This window comes from Pseudonaja textilis, chromosome 7 (genome assembly GCF_049901715.1).
Source record: "Pseudonaja textilis isolate UNSWEBS1 chromosome 7, rPseTex1.2, whole genome shotgun sequence".
Classification (NCBI taxonomy): domain Eukaryota; kingdom Metazoa; phylum Chordata; class Lepidosauria; order Squamata; family Elapidae; genus Pseudonaja; species Pseudonaja textilis.
The window spans coordinates 16550231-16567572 of record NC_141996.1 but is presented as its reverse complement, the minus strand read 5'-3'; the positions used below and the strand labels follow the sequence as shown (position 1 = coordinate 16567572).

The following is a 17342-nucleotide window of genomic DNA, read 5'->3' as shown; positions in this document are numbered from 1 at the left end:
AGAGAAATATAATTTGTTCTTGGAGTCTTTATTCTCAAATATGGTCTTGAATAAGTACTGCTGTCCCCAGATGTTCCTGCGAAAACATCTTTCAAGGAATTATGCACAACAAAATAATTTAGGAATTAAGATAGAAATTAAGAATGTGATAATGAGTGTTATATTAGATATAGCTCCCAAGAATTTGGATTTGTTACATAGGTTGTTTATTCTTTTTTCATGACATCAAAAAAGACTGAAATTTTTTTTACCAGCTTTTAAGCAGTAGTCAAATGGTAGTTAAATTATAGCTCAAAAAAGAAAAACAAGATCACAATATATTGTGCGCAAACAATTGGTCTTGATGGCTATGGTATATGTCAATGAATTGCATGAGAATAAATCTTATTTGCACTTATAACCATATTTCAATTATACAATTATTGTACAGTCAATAAAGGTATGGTATGATGCAATGAACATTAGTGTAATGTAGTGCTTCTTATCATCTTGAGCTTTTTTGAGTTATCTACTATAATCAATTCAAATGTAACATTCAAATGTACTGGTAATTATTTTATATATTACTTTATACAAATAATGGCTCCCAACCTTTTGGGCACCAGGGACCGGTTCTGTGGAGAAAAGTTCCTGTGCAGACCAGAGGGGTGTATAATTTTGTGTGCTGCCAGCATCCCACAGATGGGGCTTCATTTGTTTGCATGGTCTGATTTTTGGCATGCCATAGACTACAGACTGCAGGTTGGGAATCCCTGCTTTATACTGCTATAGCAAATTTAACCAGAAAATGAAACAAATGTTGAACCAAAGCCTGTTTTGTAACTAGTATCTGAGCAAATAATATCCTACAAAGCAACATGACAACATGGATTTTATTATTTTAAAAATCTTGAATAACTGATATTTAAAAAGCAAGTATCTATTGTTGGATGTGACATAGCAATTTTTTTGAACAGAAAAATGGTTAATAGTTATAATCTCCATTGAAGTATACTTACAAATTCACTGTAGTTTAATGATTTACAGAAAGATAAATATAGTTTATTGTTAAATTATAAATCAGATTTCACTGATGGGATCTTGATTTAAAGTTAATGTTAATTTACTTTGTGGTGAGTACTAAATACGAGATTGACAGTGGAAAAACAACCAAATTTTGAGGTGTTAATGATTTTTTTGAAGTTGCCAAGGAAGGCAAAACTGAATACATTGGAAAGATACATTTCAAAACTCCTGTGTAAATTGTGTGGAAAAAAAATATCAGTATAATTTTGAAAAATAAGATATGTTTGTCTCAAATTTTTGATATGTTGCATTGAGTACCTGTCTTAAAACAAAATTGATATTTTAGCTCAATATTTGGGGATTTGCGAGATTTAACATTTATCTGGATATTAGTGGAAAAGAGTACTGGAATGTTCATTCATTTCCATAATAAAAACACTAATTATTTGATCCAATATGTCGTACTGAGTTTACACTTGTGTGATAATGAGAAATTGCATCCATATACCTTGCATTATTATTGTAAAGTACATTGTACCAGTGGTCCTCACTTAGCAACCACAGCTGGGACCATCAACTCCATCACTAAGCAACGCAAACATATAGTAGGGAAGGACTACAGTAATGGAGAACATGGAAATGAAATCATAAGTCAACAAATCAGGTGGGTTAACTTGAAGTATGTTGTACCAAATCCTAAAGGTGTTTTTTCAAGAGGCATTTGGACTTTCTTTTTTGAAGACATTTTGCTTCTCATCCAATAAGCTTCTACAGCTCCATTCAATTCAATTCAATCCTTTATCGTCAATGAACAACAATGAGATTGGATTCCCCACTATCTAGTCAGAGCTGAAGAAGCTTCTTAGATGAGAAGTGAAACCTCTTCAAAGAAAAAGTGCTGTTGCCTCTCGAAAAAACACCTCCGGGACATCCATGACTGAAAATCTCCATAGACATTTAGTGCAACAAGTATGTGGTATTTTGGCTCATAAAAGGCTCTAAACCATATTGTTTGTTTGGCCTTAGGGTTTGTGAACCACAGTTTAGAGGTAGCTTGTATCAATTCAGCGGGCGAATACGCGAACAACCGGTTTCCTCAGGGAACACCTCAAACTTCTTCCAAAACAGAAAGGCGGGTAGGCACCGGCGACAAAACGCAAACGACGCCCGGCTTCTGCCTGCCTTTCTCTCTCTCTCTCTCTCTCTCTCCAGCCAATCAGAGCGTCCCCTCTGGATGACACGCATCTCTCGCGCCCAATAAGCCAGTCGCCTGGATGGAGAGGCGTTAAGGGGGACAGTTGGAAAGGAGGCGGGGAGGGGGAAAGCGCTGAGCAAAGTTGCGTGAGTTGAGGGAAAAGAGGCGGGGCCGGAGGGAGGCGGTTGGGGCTTGTAAAAGGGAGCGCGCGAGCTGACGAGCCGGGCGGCTTGGCCCAATCGGCGCGCCGCTTGGACCGGTGAGTGACGGGCGAGCTCGTCAGCGGCAAGGGGGGTGGGTCAAAAGGCCGGCGTTCGAAGGGGGAGCGTTTGCGCGCAGGTGAGGAGCTTTTGCGCTACTGAGGGAGGGTAGAAAGGAAAGGAAGGGGAGGAGCCGCGTCGGCCTGTGGGGAGCGGGGTAGCTGTTGGCTTGGTGTCGAAGTGGCGCCTTCCTTCCCCCCTCCCGCCGCTTCATCGCCTGTCTTTGCTCGCCGCTGTTTTTCTCCCAGTGGGCTCCCCTTCCCTTCCGACCCCCGACATTCCTGCTAGGGGAGTCGCTTGTTCGTCCGCCGGATGGAGGGAGGCCGGTGCGTGCCCCTTTCCCCGATCACCGCCGTGCGGGATAATGCTCCCTTCCCTCCCATTCTGAAGCGCTTCTACCCGCTCTACTTCAAGAGGGAGGGTAGACGCCTTCGCCCCCCCCCCCTCGCTCTGCCATTCCCCTCAGACTTATGCTTAAAGGTGGGAAGAACGGGCACAAATTCTGAAGCGGTAGGCTGGACCGTGCCATGTAAGGTGGGGGATGCTGGACAAATGTATTTCTGACCAGATTTATTCTGGTATATTAAGCATTTATATATATATAAAAAAATAGAGTGGCCAAGGGTTATTAAGGCAGAACCAATGTGTGCCTTTTGAGAAAAATAACTAAGGTATTTGCTTGTTATTCATGGTAGCAAAAGGGGCCGAACCAGAAGCTACTCTACCTTTTTGATCTTCCTAAGCCATGGCTTCTCAAATAAGGTGCCCTCATTGCCTTCATAAATGATGGCTTGCGAGTTTTGATGGCTTCTTTCACCAAGCCAAAATTAAATAGCAGACCAAACCTACTGCTGTATGCAACCAATCTTTGGGTTTGGTGGCTTCACTTCTTAATCTCTGTGTTCTGGATTCGTAAGCCTAAAGGGTCTTGCTGGATCCAGTTGTTTGGAATGTGTTGAACATGACTTAGCATTTTATGATTTCAGTGGTAGTCTAAATGGCCAGTTAAGTATATATGAGTCATTTGAACAAGACAATTTCTCTTAAACATCATTTACTGTTCTCTTCATTTCCTAACATAAAATAGTTGTGCTGTTCATTAGAGGGTTTTTTTTGCACAGCAGTGTGATGCTGTGGTCTTTGCTTACCTTTGCATTTATAAGGATTAACATCTGCAAAAAGGTAAAACTACACTACCACTCTCCATTCCGAAAAATAAATCTACTTAAGATTTTAATGTAGGTTTTGATTTCCTGAGCATTCGCAAATAGCCTAAATCCTTTACAATCTAGATTTGTTTTCTAGGCATCTAAATCAAGGCAGTCTGAGATTGAATACAAGATGGATCTAGAAACTACTTTCCCCAAACCATAAGTTCCTCAAGAGATTTATAGTTTTTATTTAGCTTTGTTTTCATAGCTTTATTGAAGACAGAAGAAAAACTGTTAGCATTTTAATAGTGCTCAAGAGCATTAATAGGTTTAAATTATCTGGAGGTTATGATTGGACTTTGCAGTAGGAGAAAAATAGAAAACAACAATGGTAGATAACGTAAAAATGTGTTCAGGAAAAGGAACTTTGAATATATTTACAGAAGATTAAATTCAAAATTAGCTGTTGCTGTGCAAGAAATTATGTAGATAGTGAAGTTGTGGCTAGCTAGCTATTAATCACTGATGCCCATATCAAAGGGGGAGATAGGTTTTTAAAGATTAGCTGTAACAACAGTTTTTCTTCATTTTGATAATGGGGAATACATTGTCAAAAATAGCAATCCACAAATGTTTTGCAATAATAGGTTGAAGCCAAAGTAAGTAGAGTTCATTTTCATTGTGATTGGATACCCAAAATTGGATAACTAAAAAGTTGATGAACTAAAGCAAAGTGTAAACTATACATTTACAATTAAAATATGATGAATGTAGGAATTTTTATATAGACCAAAACTAAGCATCTATTATTTTTCTAAATTACAATCTGTTCTTTAGTTCCAATGTTTTTCATGTTGAGTTAGATATTTTTGGCTAAAGAAGAAAATTGGTGACATTGCTTTTAAGTAACTGGTCTGTATTTGCCAATCCACAGACCATCCTGAGTTCTAGAAGAAAAACCAGTTCTACCTTTTATCTCCTCTTAAGTGAAAAACAATACAAGTATTTAAAAAAGGCTATTGAAATTAATATTAGTTTTATTTCACTTTTATTGTTTTTACAAAAAACTCAAATGTGGCAAACATATCCAACATACATTCCTCCTATTTGCCCACAACAAGCCTGTTGATGAGTTGTGTTGAGAGTGACTGGCCCAAAGTCACCCAACTAGCTTTCATGGCTAAGGTGGGACTAGAACTCACAGTTTGCCACATTGTAGCTTGATGCATTAACCAGCAGATAAACAAGTAGGTTAAACAACTAATACTTCAAAGGACATCTGATGAAATTTAGGTATTGTATCACATGTCCATAGGAAATCTTTACACATAATCATAAGTCTTGAAGTTTTTGTGTCATGCTACACTGATCTTTTTTTCAGTACTTTGAAGTGATGGTAAATGACAGGGCATACTGGTGAAGCGGGAGCAACATCTATGCAAAAGAGGCTGAATTTTTTCTTTGGTCTCTGATTTGTTTTTTCTTTTTAAAACTGGGCTGATTTTATTTAATACCATTATTGGATTGGAAGAAAGGCTTGCCCATATCATCCCAGATACAGTTGTGGGATGAAAAATAGAATTAATTAAAAGTGAACTGCCTAGAGCCGTGATGGCAAACCTATAACACATGTGCCACAGGTGGCACGCAGAGCCATTTGTGCTGGCATAAATGTCATAAGCAGACTTACCTCATTGTGCATGGTGCACCTCACAGCTGGTTTGAGGCCTTTTTCGGCCTCCCAGAGGCTTGATAAAAGCCTTTGCAGGCTTTTGTAATACCGGAAGTGACGAAATGGGCCTATCATTCAGCCTGCAGAGGCTTTTTTCAAGCTTCTTGGAGGCCGAAAAAGGCTTCAAACCAGCCAAGAAATCAGCTGTGGGGTGCAGTGCAGGTAAGGGGCAGGGTGGATTGCGCGTGCATACGCAGGGGGTGTGGGGCGATGGGCATTGCCTTCTGAGTGCTGGCACGAGCACGCACACAATTTTTGGCACAGGAGCCCAAAAAGGTTAGCCACCGCTGGCCTAGAGCAAGTTTTTGTTTTTTTTCAGAATAATTTGGGGACAATAGAAAAGTGGAGGCTTCATTTTCATTGGCTGTGAATCAGGTATTGTGTTATAGAATAGAACTTTATTTAGTTAACATTTTGTATTGATAAACCAAGTATATTTTTTTCCATAAGGAAATAACTATTTATTCTATAAAATATAGTACAGAAAGTCCATTGTTACCTTGCTGTAGTTTATAGATTCTTGGCTTAGAAAAAGATATAAGTTCAGTCTCATGTAGAAAGAATGGAAATTTAATTTTTCAGACTTTAATCATAAGCCCATAATATAAGTAATATAATAATGCTGTCAGAGTAATGTTTCCATAAGTCCTGTTGGTATAATTTCTTGGTTGTTTTGATTCTTGCAGTTAGTATTGTATGATGAAAAGCAAATAAAAAAAATAAGTTTTATGGTGAGTTTTTCAAACATTTCAATAGATGTGAAAATGTTTTATTTTCATATTTAAAAATAGTATATTTTACTAACATCTTTTATAAGTAAAATGAGAAAATGGGTGTATGTCTCATTCTCTTTTTTCCTTCAAGTGCTTCCAGAATGGGTACGCACTTAGGCCAAGAGTGTCAAACTCAAGGCCCCAGGGGCCAGTTTTGGCCCACAGGGTGCTTAGATCTGGCCTACAGGGCCACCCTGGAAAGAGTGGTCCAGTACACTGTGCCTCTTCCAGTGAAAACAGAGCTTGGGAGAGCTGTGGGCGGCCCTCCCGACCTCCGTGTTCACTAGCAGAGGGTTGCAGGAGGCCATCACAGCTGAAAACAGCTCACTTTGCTGGCAGAGTGCTTGGGCCACTACAAGTGCCCTCGACATGAGTTACGTCGAGCTAACCATGCCCGCCGTGGTCATGCCCCCCCCGCCCTCCTGAGGTCAAACATAACCCTAATGCAGCCCTCAGTGAAATCGAGTTTGACACCGTTGACTTAGGCAGTCGAATATGGTGCCACACAAATGGGATTTTAACCAATCTATTTTAGATTTATATTTTAGACCAGTATATTGTCCCATATGCTATTTCAAAGTGGAATGAAAGAACTTTAAAAACTTCAGAATCAGGCCAACAAACTATCGTTCTGGTGTACATTGCTTTAAGTCTAACAATTGCAAGTGGTTCTTTTTTTCTTTTAGTTTCCTGTTTCACTGATCAGACTTTGGCAGAAGCTTTTTTTTTTTAATAAAAGTTTTATTTAAGTTTTCACAAAACATACAAATACAAATAAAATATCTTTTTTTGAGAACAGCATGGCCCTGGGTTATCACTTCTCCATACAGACATAAACTCAATACGTATTTATCTTACACATTCTAATCCATATCTTATAACTATTTTCTCAATTTTTTCAATAGCTTTTCCCTTTCTTTATTTCCTATAGCCTTATTTTAATTATCTCATTCCTTTCTTATTCAATTCAATTCAATTCCATATCTTTTTCTAGTTTTTAAAATCTTTCTAATCAATGTTTTTATACTTTCGTCTGTCCTGTTTACAATGTCATATTATCTTTTCTCATAAAACAGATTTTCCCCTGTAATTACTAGACTGGAGTGTAACACCTTTGTATCTTTTTTCAAATCTTGCTTAAAAATTTAAGTTACACCTTTACAGTTATAACATTCATTTTTTTAACCTCTATTTTATAACACAGACCTATTTTCAATCAAATTCTGCTTGGTACATTCCCTTAAAAATACACACTAAATTCTTAAAAGAAAAAAAGTATATATATCTGTGTATATATGTATAACAATAGTAAATGGAATAATTAATCTATTCAAGTACAGCTCTGTCATTAATATTAATAACAATCTTTTACATTTCTATTTCTTTTAACAAACATTACCTAGTAATATCAGTTGTCTTTCACTTTAATCTATATTTCATATTTTACTTATTACTGTCTTTAAATAAAAAACAAAACAGTTATTAACAGTAGTCAATAAAATTATTATTCTTATTCAAATTCATCTTGTCAGCTGATAAAAATCTTCCATGTTTCTTTTCAGTTGTTTTAAACTTTCACTGAGAGCCTTATTCTCTTTACAAACAAATATTCCATTACACATCAATACAATTTTTTCTTATCACTTTGATCATCTAAACATATTTTCTAACCCTTTTCTATTTCTAATATAACAATGCTATCCAATGTAGCCTTGGAGAATCCTTTCCTTAAGTTAAATTTTAACCATTGTCTCTGTGTCTTTTAAATAGGTTTATACCTTTAAGTCTTGTATGCTTTTCCTGTACCTTTATATCTTGTTTCTGTCCTTTGTAGCTTCTTTTCCTTTCCTTCTTCCCTCTCTTCTTCTCCCTCTCCTTTTAATTCCCTTTTTTATCTGATTCTCCCTTCTGTGATCCTCCCTTCTGCTTCTTCTTGATATTATGATTGCTTTTCAAATTACTCTTTTGGGGGGTTGTTGCTTCAATGCTTAAATTTTTAACTCCCTTTCCCCCCTTTCCCTTTTTTACCCCACTTAAAGTTGCTTGGTCATTAAAGATGGCTTCTTCTTTATCCCGCCCTTCTTGTTCTGCCAGCGTTTATTGTTGTTTTTCATAGTTCAAAATCTCCATTTCTAAAAATTGAAATTCAAAGCCAAAAGATCCTCTTCCCTCTTGTGCTTCTTCTTTTTGTTCTTTAAGTCTCATTTTTAACTCTTCAAGGTGATGCCATTTAAAAAAAAATTTAAACAACCCCCAATTGATTTTATTTTGTTTCATTAGGATCCACCATCCAAAATTCCAGGAATCATCCAATAATCCAAAGCTGTTTCTTGTTCCTTTTCTCACTTTCTTTTTCCAGAGGCTTTATTGTCTTGTAACAAAGTTTCAGCTACAATGTATCTTTTGCAAGCCTTGTTAAAATTCCACTATCAATTTTTTTAAGTTCCAGGTGGTCTCCATTTTCCAGATTCCACCCTCTTGTTTCCTTTTTCCCTCCTCTGCTTTCTTTCTTTTTACTTAAGAAAAATTTTAAATTATCCAAGAATCTTTATCCCTTTGACACTTTATTTTCAGCTAGAAATACCCTATTAATGTCAAAGTGGATTAATTTCAATTTCTTATTCAAATCTCTTCTTAACGTTCCAAGTCAATTAAAACTGTCAATGTGAGAAGAAGAAAAGCCAATTCTGTTTCCTTTCTCTTTCTTTTTCGCTGCTTAAGATCTTTTTTAGGAATAATATTAGTCTTTAAAGTTCAGGTTCCAGGTACCTGAAATAGATGTTCTCCACCGGTCAGTCAAGCTTTCTCCTTTAAACTTTCTCCTGCACAATCTTGTCTGGTCGGGTTCTTCTTTGAGGTGGCCATTTCTGACCACCACTGCAAGTGCCTTTGGGAAAGGGAGTAATGGCCAGCCGAGGAGAGATGACTGCTCCCCCTTCTTCACCACCTCTATAGGGTGGCTTCAGCCCCGAATCCAGGCGGCTCGGGGCGCTCCAGCGGCAAGCACGGATCAAAACTGCGCACGATCGCAGATTTTGGTCCATCGCTGAAGAAGCCTGAATCGGAAGTCCTTTGGCAGAGGCTAAAAATCGACAAGATGGTTTTCTTCCATTTTAGACAAAAGTACTTTAGCAAATTTAGAAGAAAAGAGAAATCCCATGTGTATAATATGGCTTGCTCCCTTTGTGCTAATTCATCCTCTACCCAATGTAACATCTGGAGAATCAAAGAGTTTCCAATGATGACCTTTTCCTGAGTAATGTTCATTATAATGCTTCTCAGAAGCCCAGAATGAAAACAATTGTTTTCTTTCCATTATCCATATTAAACTTACATATTAAAAATGTTCATAATCCCTTTTTTCAAACAGTAAATCAAAGGACATAGCAGCATAGTTTTATGTAAGAAAACTGCAGGTTTTAAACTCTGATTTACATATGTCTTCTTTAAAAAAAACTGTTCTAGTTTGCATAGTTAGAAGAAGTGCCCATTTGTGCTTTTTTTTTTCCTGCTTTGCTTATGTATTTGTGTTCAATCCTGAAACATGTAACTTGTTCTTATACCACCCAATCTATTACTATATTTTTGTTCTTTTGCTAAGAAAATTTAAATTTTCAAACATTATGTTATATTTAAAACGTGCAGTCTTAGTTTTTAAAAAAGAAGCTGCTAACGGAAGAACTCACAGTGTCAAGACGAGGGATAATATGCTAACATAAAACAAGTGCTTGTCAAAACTATTGAAATAACAGCTAAATATCTACTATCTTGGAATGATAAGGCAAAAGTGTAGTGTTTAAACCCCAGAGCACAGTTCTATAAATAGGTTATCTGCATGCAGAGAGCATATGGCTTCATTCTGGTTTACAATAAAGAGACGGTTTTACCCAAGCTGTGTCTGAGACTCTTCCACCAAGTAAACTGATTTCTAAATAAGGTGGTTAAATGTCAAGAGAGTTGAAGTGTATTGCCAAGCGTGGTGTAAAAAAGTGATCTTTCAGGTCCATTTATTGTAGTCTTAAGGTTATGATGCTAAAATTTATCAGAACTAAATAATGAAACCCAGTGAAGCTTTTTGTAAGAAAAAAAAATCAAGATAGTTTATTCCACCTTGGTATTCTTATATATTGGAAAACATTCTCAAATCCAAAGCAGGGCCCAAACAGCATTTTTAGTGGCCCAGAAGATTAAATAAAATTGTCTATGGATTGAAAAGGTTGATTGCCCCTGATTTTAAAAAGTTGTTTCTTTTCAGAACAGAAAAATACTATTGTTACTTCAAAAGTATAATTGGACTTATTTGCTGATTGAAATTCTTCCTAACATGGATTTGATATCTTATGGTTATAGTATTCTATGTTTGCTTAAGAGATTCTGAAAAGCTACATTATTGAAGTCATATTAACATATACAATAAGCAATAAATTATTTTTTCCAATAAATTTGCCTTCATAAATTAATGAACAAATTCTGTTTAAAATCAGGTAGTCAGATCATTTCCAGAATTTTGTGAATTCAGTTTTATTGAAGCTGTTCTGGAAATAGTAAAATGTTGTTTGGTTATTAAAATTATCAATATTAAACTACAAAATTAGAACTTTAAATTCTTAATTATGTTTGCCAGTAAAGTTTTAAGGAAGCATCTGATGTTGCAGAAAATATTTTTGTTCTGAAGTTTGCTAATGAATGCTTCATGCTTCTAAAAATGTTTTTGTTTTGGTCTTTCAGGGAAAGTATGCCATATAAAATTAATTATTGGCATTATATACTCTTTTTAAAATACATTTTTCCAATAAATTAAGATCTCTCTTAATTCCTAACAATTATTTAATGGTTTTGATTTTTGAATCTAAATTATTTGGATTAAATGTATTACCTGTGTAGTTCAACATTTAAATTGATTCCTGCTACTCATATTTGAAGGGAGAAATCTAAAAGTTGAAAGAAAAAAATGTTTTTATAGTATGCTTATAGAATTCCAGGATGATTAAGTATTAATCCCTTTACTACAGAAAGAAATACGTTGAAAGCTGGAAAAGATGAAACAACTGAAAAGGAAAAGGAAAAGCAATTTCAGTGTTCAGGAGACCCAAACTTTACTTAAAGAAATCCGAAAAAGAAGAGAGGTGCTTTTTTCCAAACAGCTAAATACAACTATTAACGAGATGAAGCGGAAGGCTTGGGAAGAAATTGCAGAATGTGTGAATGCTGTAGGTGAAGGAGAACAAAGGACTGGGACAGAAGTCAAAAGGCGATACCTGGACTGGAGGGCCCTTATGAAACGAAAGCGACTAAATACTAACATAAAGTTGGTTGGAGCTGGCTTTCATCTTCCTTCATCTGATCTGGATGATTCTCTCAATGAAGATATTGATGAGAAAATAGGTTTTCCAAATGAATCTAATTTTGAATGGCAAAATATCACAGATTTCAGAGAAGCAGGGGGATCATTAACTGAAGTAAAAGTAGAAGAAGAGGAGGAAGATCCACAAAGTTTTGAAGTAAGTAATTCTTCTATAGTACATCTTAAAAACCTGGCATTTTAACTAGTGTGTAGACTTTTTTATATCCTCTATAAGTACAATTTATCTGGTTTGTTTAATGTGAAAGCTATATTAATTATTCTGTTTGTGTAAAAAGTTTGACAGGATGTATAAAATGATATTAATATTTATTATATGGTTATGGACCTTTTATGTTCACAAATTCATCAAATCCTTAGCTCATGAATATTTGACTAAAAGCAAAATAAAACGTCTGGGGTGCATTTTTTTAACTAAAAGAAGCTACTGTAAGTCCAATTGCTTATAATCTTATTTGACCATAAGCCTCACTAATTCTTTTTTTTTTTTAATGCAAACAGCCACCCCTCCCAGTGAGTCAATAGGAAAGAATATGCTCTTGTCCGAACAAGAGCCATTTTGATCTAGTGACAAGACCCCAGGCTAAAAACCAGGAGACTGAGTTCTAGTCCTGCTTTAGTCTTGAAAGTTGGCTGGGTGATTGGATCAATCATGCACTCTCAGCCAAGATGTCTGGCTTGGGTGACAAATCAGTCGATTAATTCCTGTCAGAACCAATGGATCACTCAGTTGATATGGGAAAGAAAGGAAGCAGATCCTGTCCTAGTGTGAAAAGCATTTAGGAGGAAAAATGCTACTATACAAGCAAACAATATGTCTTCCACATATGTTTTTAAGTTTTAAAATTGCTTGTTTTACATAATAGATTGTTAATACTATTGCAAACAGAATTGAAAAATGGAGGATGTGCTCTAATTATACATGCATAAACATGTGAAATATCTTAAACTTTTAATAGTACCGCTAAATCTTTGTATTTATTATAATAAAATTTTCAAGGAAGAAGCCAAATTAACCTGAATTTATCTTAATCCTCTCTGCCTCTAAATTCATTAGAGTATTTTCATCATAAGATGCTGAGCTGACAATTTTTTGGATATTTCTTTTGTGAATCAATCAGCTGTTTTATTTGCAGGAGAGCTATCATGATCCTAGAACAGGGGTGTCAAACTTGCATTGTCATGTGATGTATCACGACTTTTTCCCCCTTCGCTAAACTGGGGTGGGGGTGGCCAGCATATGACACATCCAGCCAGTGGGCTGCCAGTTTGACACCCCTCATCTAGAATGTGTGTTCATTGGATGACCATGTTTTCTGAAAACTTAGCACGTTTTTTTCTTTGTTTATTACAATGTTTTCTAGTGTGATTTTTCAATATTCTTTCAGTGTGTGATCCAGCTTTTCATAACGTTAATGGTGAGTTTGTCGGTGGTACAAATTGCCAATTTCATAGATACTTTGACTCTGTTGCCTTATAAGTTGTTTGAATTTTATCCCTTTGTTTGGTCTGTATCAAAACTTTTGGTTAATTGGAAAGTGATTAGGTCCTCAGTACGTACCTGTTTCAGCATGTGTTTTCCTTATGTGAGCAACACCAAATCTGTATAAACAACTATGAAATCTCTTAAGTAGAGGGATTCCTTATTACAGCATCTATTACTTTCCTGCGTTCCAAGTGAATAATTGCTGAATAAATGTATAATTCACTTGACTCTCTTTATAAAAAGTCCTCTTTTGAAAATTTCTTAAAGCTGCCTAATTGATGTAGACATATCTAGGATTGAACTGTCAGAATGTATTTACCTTATTTTTAATAGGACATTTCATTCATCAAATTTTATTGCTTGGTGTAGTGTTCTGACCGGGATAGGCTTGGCCTATGGCTTGGCCTCTGCTAAACAAATGACTACAGAGTGTATACAGTGATGTGGTGATGTTAACAGAGGAGGCAGGGCTGAATAGGTTATGTATTTTTGTTTACAAGGTGTTATGCGGCACAGGTAGTTAATACTTTTAGAGCAACATCTTTTGATGCCTACTTTCTGCTCTTGATTATATCAATACTTCTTCCATGTTAACAGAGAAAATATTTGTGGCTGTAAGTGGGGAATTGTAGATCTACTTTATTTAGAGAGAGATATATATATCTGCTTAGCTTCATACACTAAAATTTCTAATTAATTTCCTTAGTTTCCTATTGAGGAAGAAGAGGAGATTTTGTCTTCAGTTTTACCAGATTCCAAAAAGGAAAGTGATCTTCCTGATTTCACCCATATTGAAGAATTTGGAAATCTAAGTTCTGCTCAAGCTAGGCTGGCTTATGAAGATTCCCACTTGCTGATTAGCTTAGAGAAGCAGAAGCTAGAGCTGGAAAAACAACGCCTGGATATTGAAGCGGAACGATTACAAGTGGAGAAGGAGCGTCTGCAGATTGAAAAAGAGCGGTTGAGGCACATTGATCTGGAACATGAGAGGCTTCAGCTGGAAAAAGAGCGGTTACAAATTGAGCGGGAGAAACTGAGGCTTGAAGCTCAGCATGGTGAAAAACCTATCTTGGAGAATGATCCAAACCAGGCAGAAAAGCCTGTCTTACAACCTTTGGATTTAGAAACAGAAAAACTGAAAATTGAGAAAGAGCGTTTGCAGCTTGAGAAGGAGAGGCTGCAATTCCTGAAGTTTGAATCAGAAAAGCTGCAAATTGAAAAAGAACGCTTGCAAGTAGAGAAAGAGCGGCTTCGAATTCAGAGAGAAGGACATTTGCAGTGAACTTGGAGGAAATCATTACCAATGTGATGTTTTGTTGTTTGTACTTTAAAAAAAAAATCAGAATTGTACTTTTGTTTTATTAAAAGTGTTGGATAGTCTGGTCTTCAAAGCATTTCACTACTAATGTTATCACTTTGCTACTGTGGTAATTACACTTTGAGAATACATTTGTTTTGGCCATAATTGAGCATTAATGTATTCATTTTTAAAAAAAGCTGGGAATTGGTGCTCAGTAAGTTGTTGTGCCTGTATAAATAGAATCTATTTGTGAAATTACATTTTGGTGAAACAGAAGAAGTGTCAATATCCTCTTGTATTCTCTGTTGTGAAACTTTACATCCACATTAAGAATCAAGGCTTGGCTGTGTCTTGTCATTTTGAGAGGGTTATTCTGAATCCCTAGGAACCTTTAATGTAAATTTGTGTCTGAGCTGAAGAAGTAACTTTGAAATAGGCCTTGCACAATAAAGTTAACCTCAAAAGTTATGCCTTTAATGTAAGGCATGTTCTTAAGAGAAATTAAGGCCAGAGATTAAAGCTCTTAGTGTTTTTGTTCTCAGTATATTTGTAAAAAAGAGAGAAAAAAGTTTCAAGTGTAATATAAGAGATTTCACTTTTATGTCTAAGCTTGACCAAATTTACAGCTTCGGTATATAATTTTGGAAGCCAGTTTGATATTCAAGTATTTGAGTTGGAATATATTTCTTGGGATTTACATAGATTATTTGGATTTATCAGTTTATTTACATCCCTATGTAATTATTCTTATTTTGCAAATAAAATGTTATTTTATTATTGAAAGAAGTGTGGTTTCATAGTGTGAAATAAAATTGTCTGATGTTGATTAATATATTCCCTGTAAACAATTTTTTAAAAAAATAAAGAATGAACACTCTGAATCTTACTCAATTGTACAAAAAATAATCTGCCTGATTTTAGTAATACGGAGAATGTGGATAGCCTACTTCACTCTAAATTCAAAATTCAAGTGAGACTCACGTGGTCCTAGAATTTTGTTGGGAGAAAGATTGGAACTGAGTTAGCATAACACAGATTCATCAGCCAAACATATCACACGGATTCATTTCACTCTATATAAATAGTGTGCACTTTAAGAACAATGAAATGTAGATAATATTCCTTTCTGCAAGATTTTTAGTTATTTTTTTGTTGATTCTTTTCAGGAGCTGAATTTCTCAACAATAAAAATATGGAAAACAACGTCTATATAAACAGATGCAAGTTACTTTTGTTTCAGCAACTGAATTATAATACAGGTGAATGAGGGGGATTAGGCATGAGAGAATTTGTAGCTTTGAAAGTACCATCAAATTGACCTTACCTAATTCACACAGTATTTATTACAAATACTTCTACCTTGCCACAAAGAAAATAACTCTGTCTTACAGTACATATAAAAAGTATGACTGCAATTGGAACACCATCCAAAGTTGGACAAAGGCTCTCATCTAGCTTAGCTTCTTCCAGCTTGTCGAGCAGGAAACATGAGTTCAGAGGCTCCAGTCCTTGAGTAGATGTGGGTTAAAACTAGAGGGAAAAAATAGGCAATGGGAAGTGAGGATTCTGCAGTTTATTGACATATCAAGATATTTTTCAGAGGCTGCATCAAAGGAAATTTTTGAGTTAATTTATATAATGTAGTAAATATCTTGTACTAGTCATCCTTAAAGTCTAAACTCCCTCAAATTATGCTTTGATTTCTAAAAGTGTAACACAATTCTTTATTGTTAATCATGCAAAACTACATTAAACTCTTTGTTATTTTCACCCTCTGATATAATAAGGTGGTTTGATAATTTTCACCATATCCTTGGACATTTGAAGCTTTTACGACAAATTCCATTATGACCGGTAGTTTATGACCACAAGTCCAAATTTCTGTCACTCAGAGGGACAGATGTTCAGTGACTTTTGCCCCATTTTATGACCTTTCCCCCCAAAATGTGTTAAGTGAATCACTACTCTTAGCAACATGGTTTGAAGTGAATCTGGCTTCCTCATTGGCTTTGCTTGTCAGAAGGTTTCAAAACATGATCATGTAAACCATAGGACATGAAAATCTTCATAAATATGAGCCAGTTGCCAAGCATTCAAATTTTGATCACATGATCAGGGGGAATGCTGCAACAGTCATAAGTTTGAAAATTGGTCATAGGTCACCTTTTTTCAGCACTGTTGTAACTTTGAGAAGGCTTTTCCTAACGAAATACTTCCTCCTGAAATAGCATTTCCAGTTTTCCCTTTTAATGTTTGAATGTTGACATTTGATGCATAAGATGTACTGCGTACAGTCTAAATTAAATGATTAATCCAAAAAAAGACATTGGCAGCCACACAGTATCTTAATTCAACAAGCCTCTCTACTTAAAGCACAACATGCAGAACTATGGAATTAAGAAAGAGGCATGTCAGTCTGTCCCTAGGGTTTAAATTCTGTATCTTTTCCTCTGGGTCAATAATTTGTCCCCGATACAAAAGATAGTCAAAAAATAGTGGTTTTATTTATTTAAACAATTTATTTGCCACCCATCCAGGGATGGGATTCTACCAGTTCCCACCTATTCACTAGAACCAGTTGTTAACATTCTAAGCAGTTCAGAGAACCGGTTATTAGAAGAAATTACTGGCCTAATCCTGTAAGGAAGGCAGGAAGGAAACATTCTGGTGTTGCTTACAGAAACTGCCTCTCCATTAACCCTTATTACATTCTTGGCAGGACTAGATTTCCTGTCTCAGGAACTTCTCTTGAGTTTTTTCCCCTTCCTTTGCTGGTACTTTGCTTGTGTGGAGTGACCATTCAAAGTTACAATGGCACTGAAAAAAGCGACTTATGACTGTTTTTCACACTTACGACTGTCGAAGCATCTCCACAATCACGAGAGGCCAGGCGAGGAGATGCGTGCCTCGATGTGAGTGATATTGAGTTGGCCAAGCCCACCAACTAAGCCATGCCCACAGAACCGGTTGTTAAAAAATTTGAATCCCACCCCTGCACCCATCTCATGACAAATGATTCTGGGTTGCTTACACCATAGAAATATTGAAAAACATTAAAATCATCTGTTGTAACCCCCC

The 17342-nt window shown here is 36.0% G+C and overlaps 1 protein-coding gene across 6 annotated transcripts; it reads left to right on the top strand.

Annotated features, from left to right (window-relative positions):
• The first annotated feature begins 2348 nt into the window (after nt 1-2348).
• On the top strand, nt 2349-15047 carry MSANTD4 (Myb/SANT DNA binding domain containing 4 with coiled-coils). Of its 6 annotated transcripts, none has more exons than XM_087937096.1 (4): nt 2413-2459; nt 5663-5718; nt 11129-11617; nt 13671-15047. In XM_087937096.1, the coding sequence occupies exons 3-4, from the start codon at nt 11156-11158 to the stop codon at nt 14244-14246; spliced, it is 1038 nt and encodes a 345-aa protein (XP_087793222.1). In that variant the 5' UTR covers nt 2413-2459; nt 5663-5718; nt 11129-11155; the 3' UTR covers nt 14247-15047. The 6 variants fall into 6 exon arrangements, with proteins under 6 accessions (XP_026562730.1, XP_087793222.1, XP_026562727.1 ...); XM_087937097.1 differs by lacking the exon at nt 2413-2459 and adding an exon at nt 2479-2539; XM_026706945.2 differs by lacking the exon at nt 5663-5718 and having other exon boundaries at nt 2349-2459.
• The last annotated feature ends 2295 nt before the right edge of the window (nt 15048-17342 follow it).

Coding starts and splice junctions, on each gene's coding strand:
- MSANTD4 (XM_026706945.2), top strand. CDS start 11,156: ATGAAACAACTGAAAAGGAAAAGGAAAAGCAATTTCAGTGTTCAGGAG. Junction 11,618..13,670: donor AAGATCCACAAAGTTTTGAA/GTAAGTAATTCT, acceptor TAATTTCCTTAG/TTTCCTATTGAGGAAGAAGA.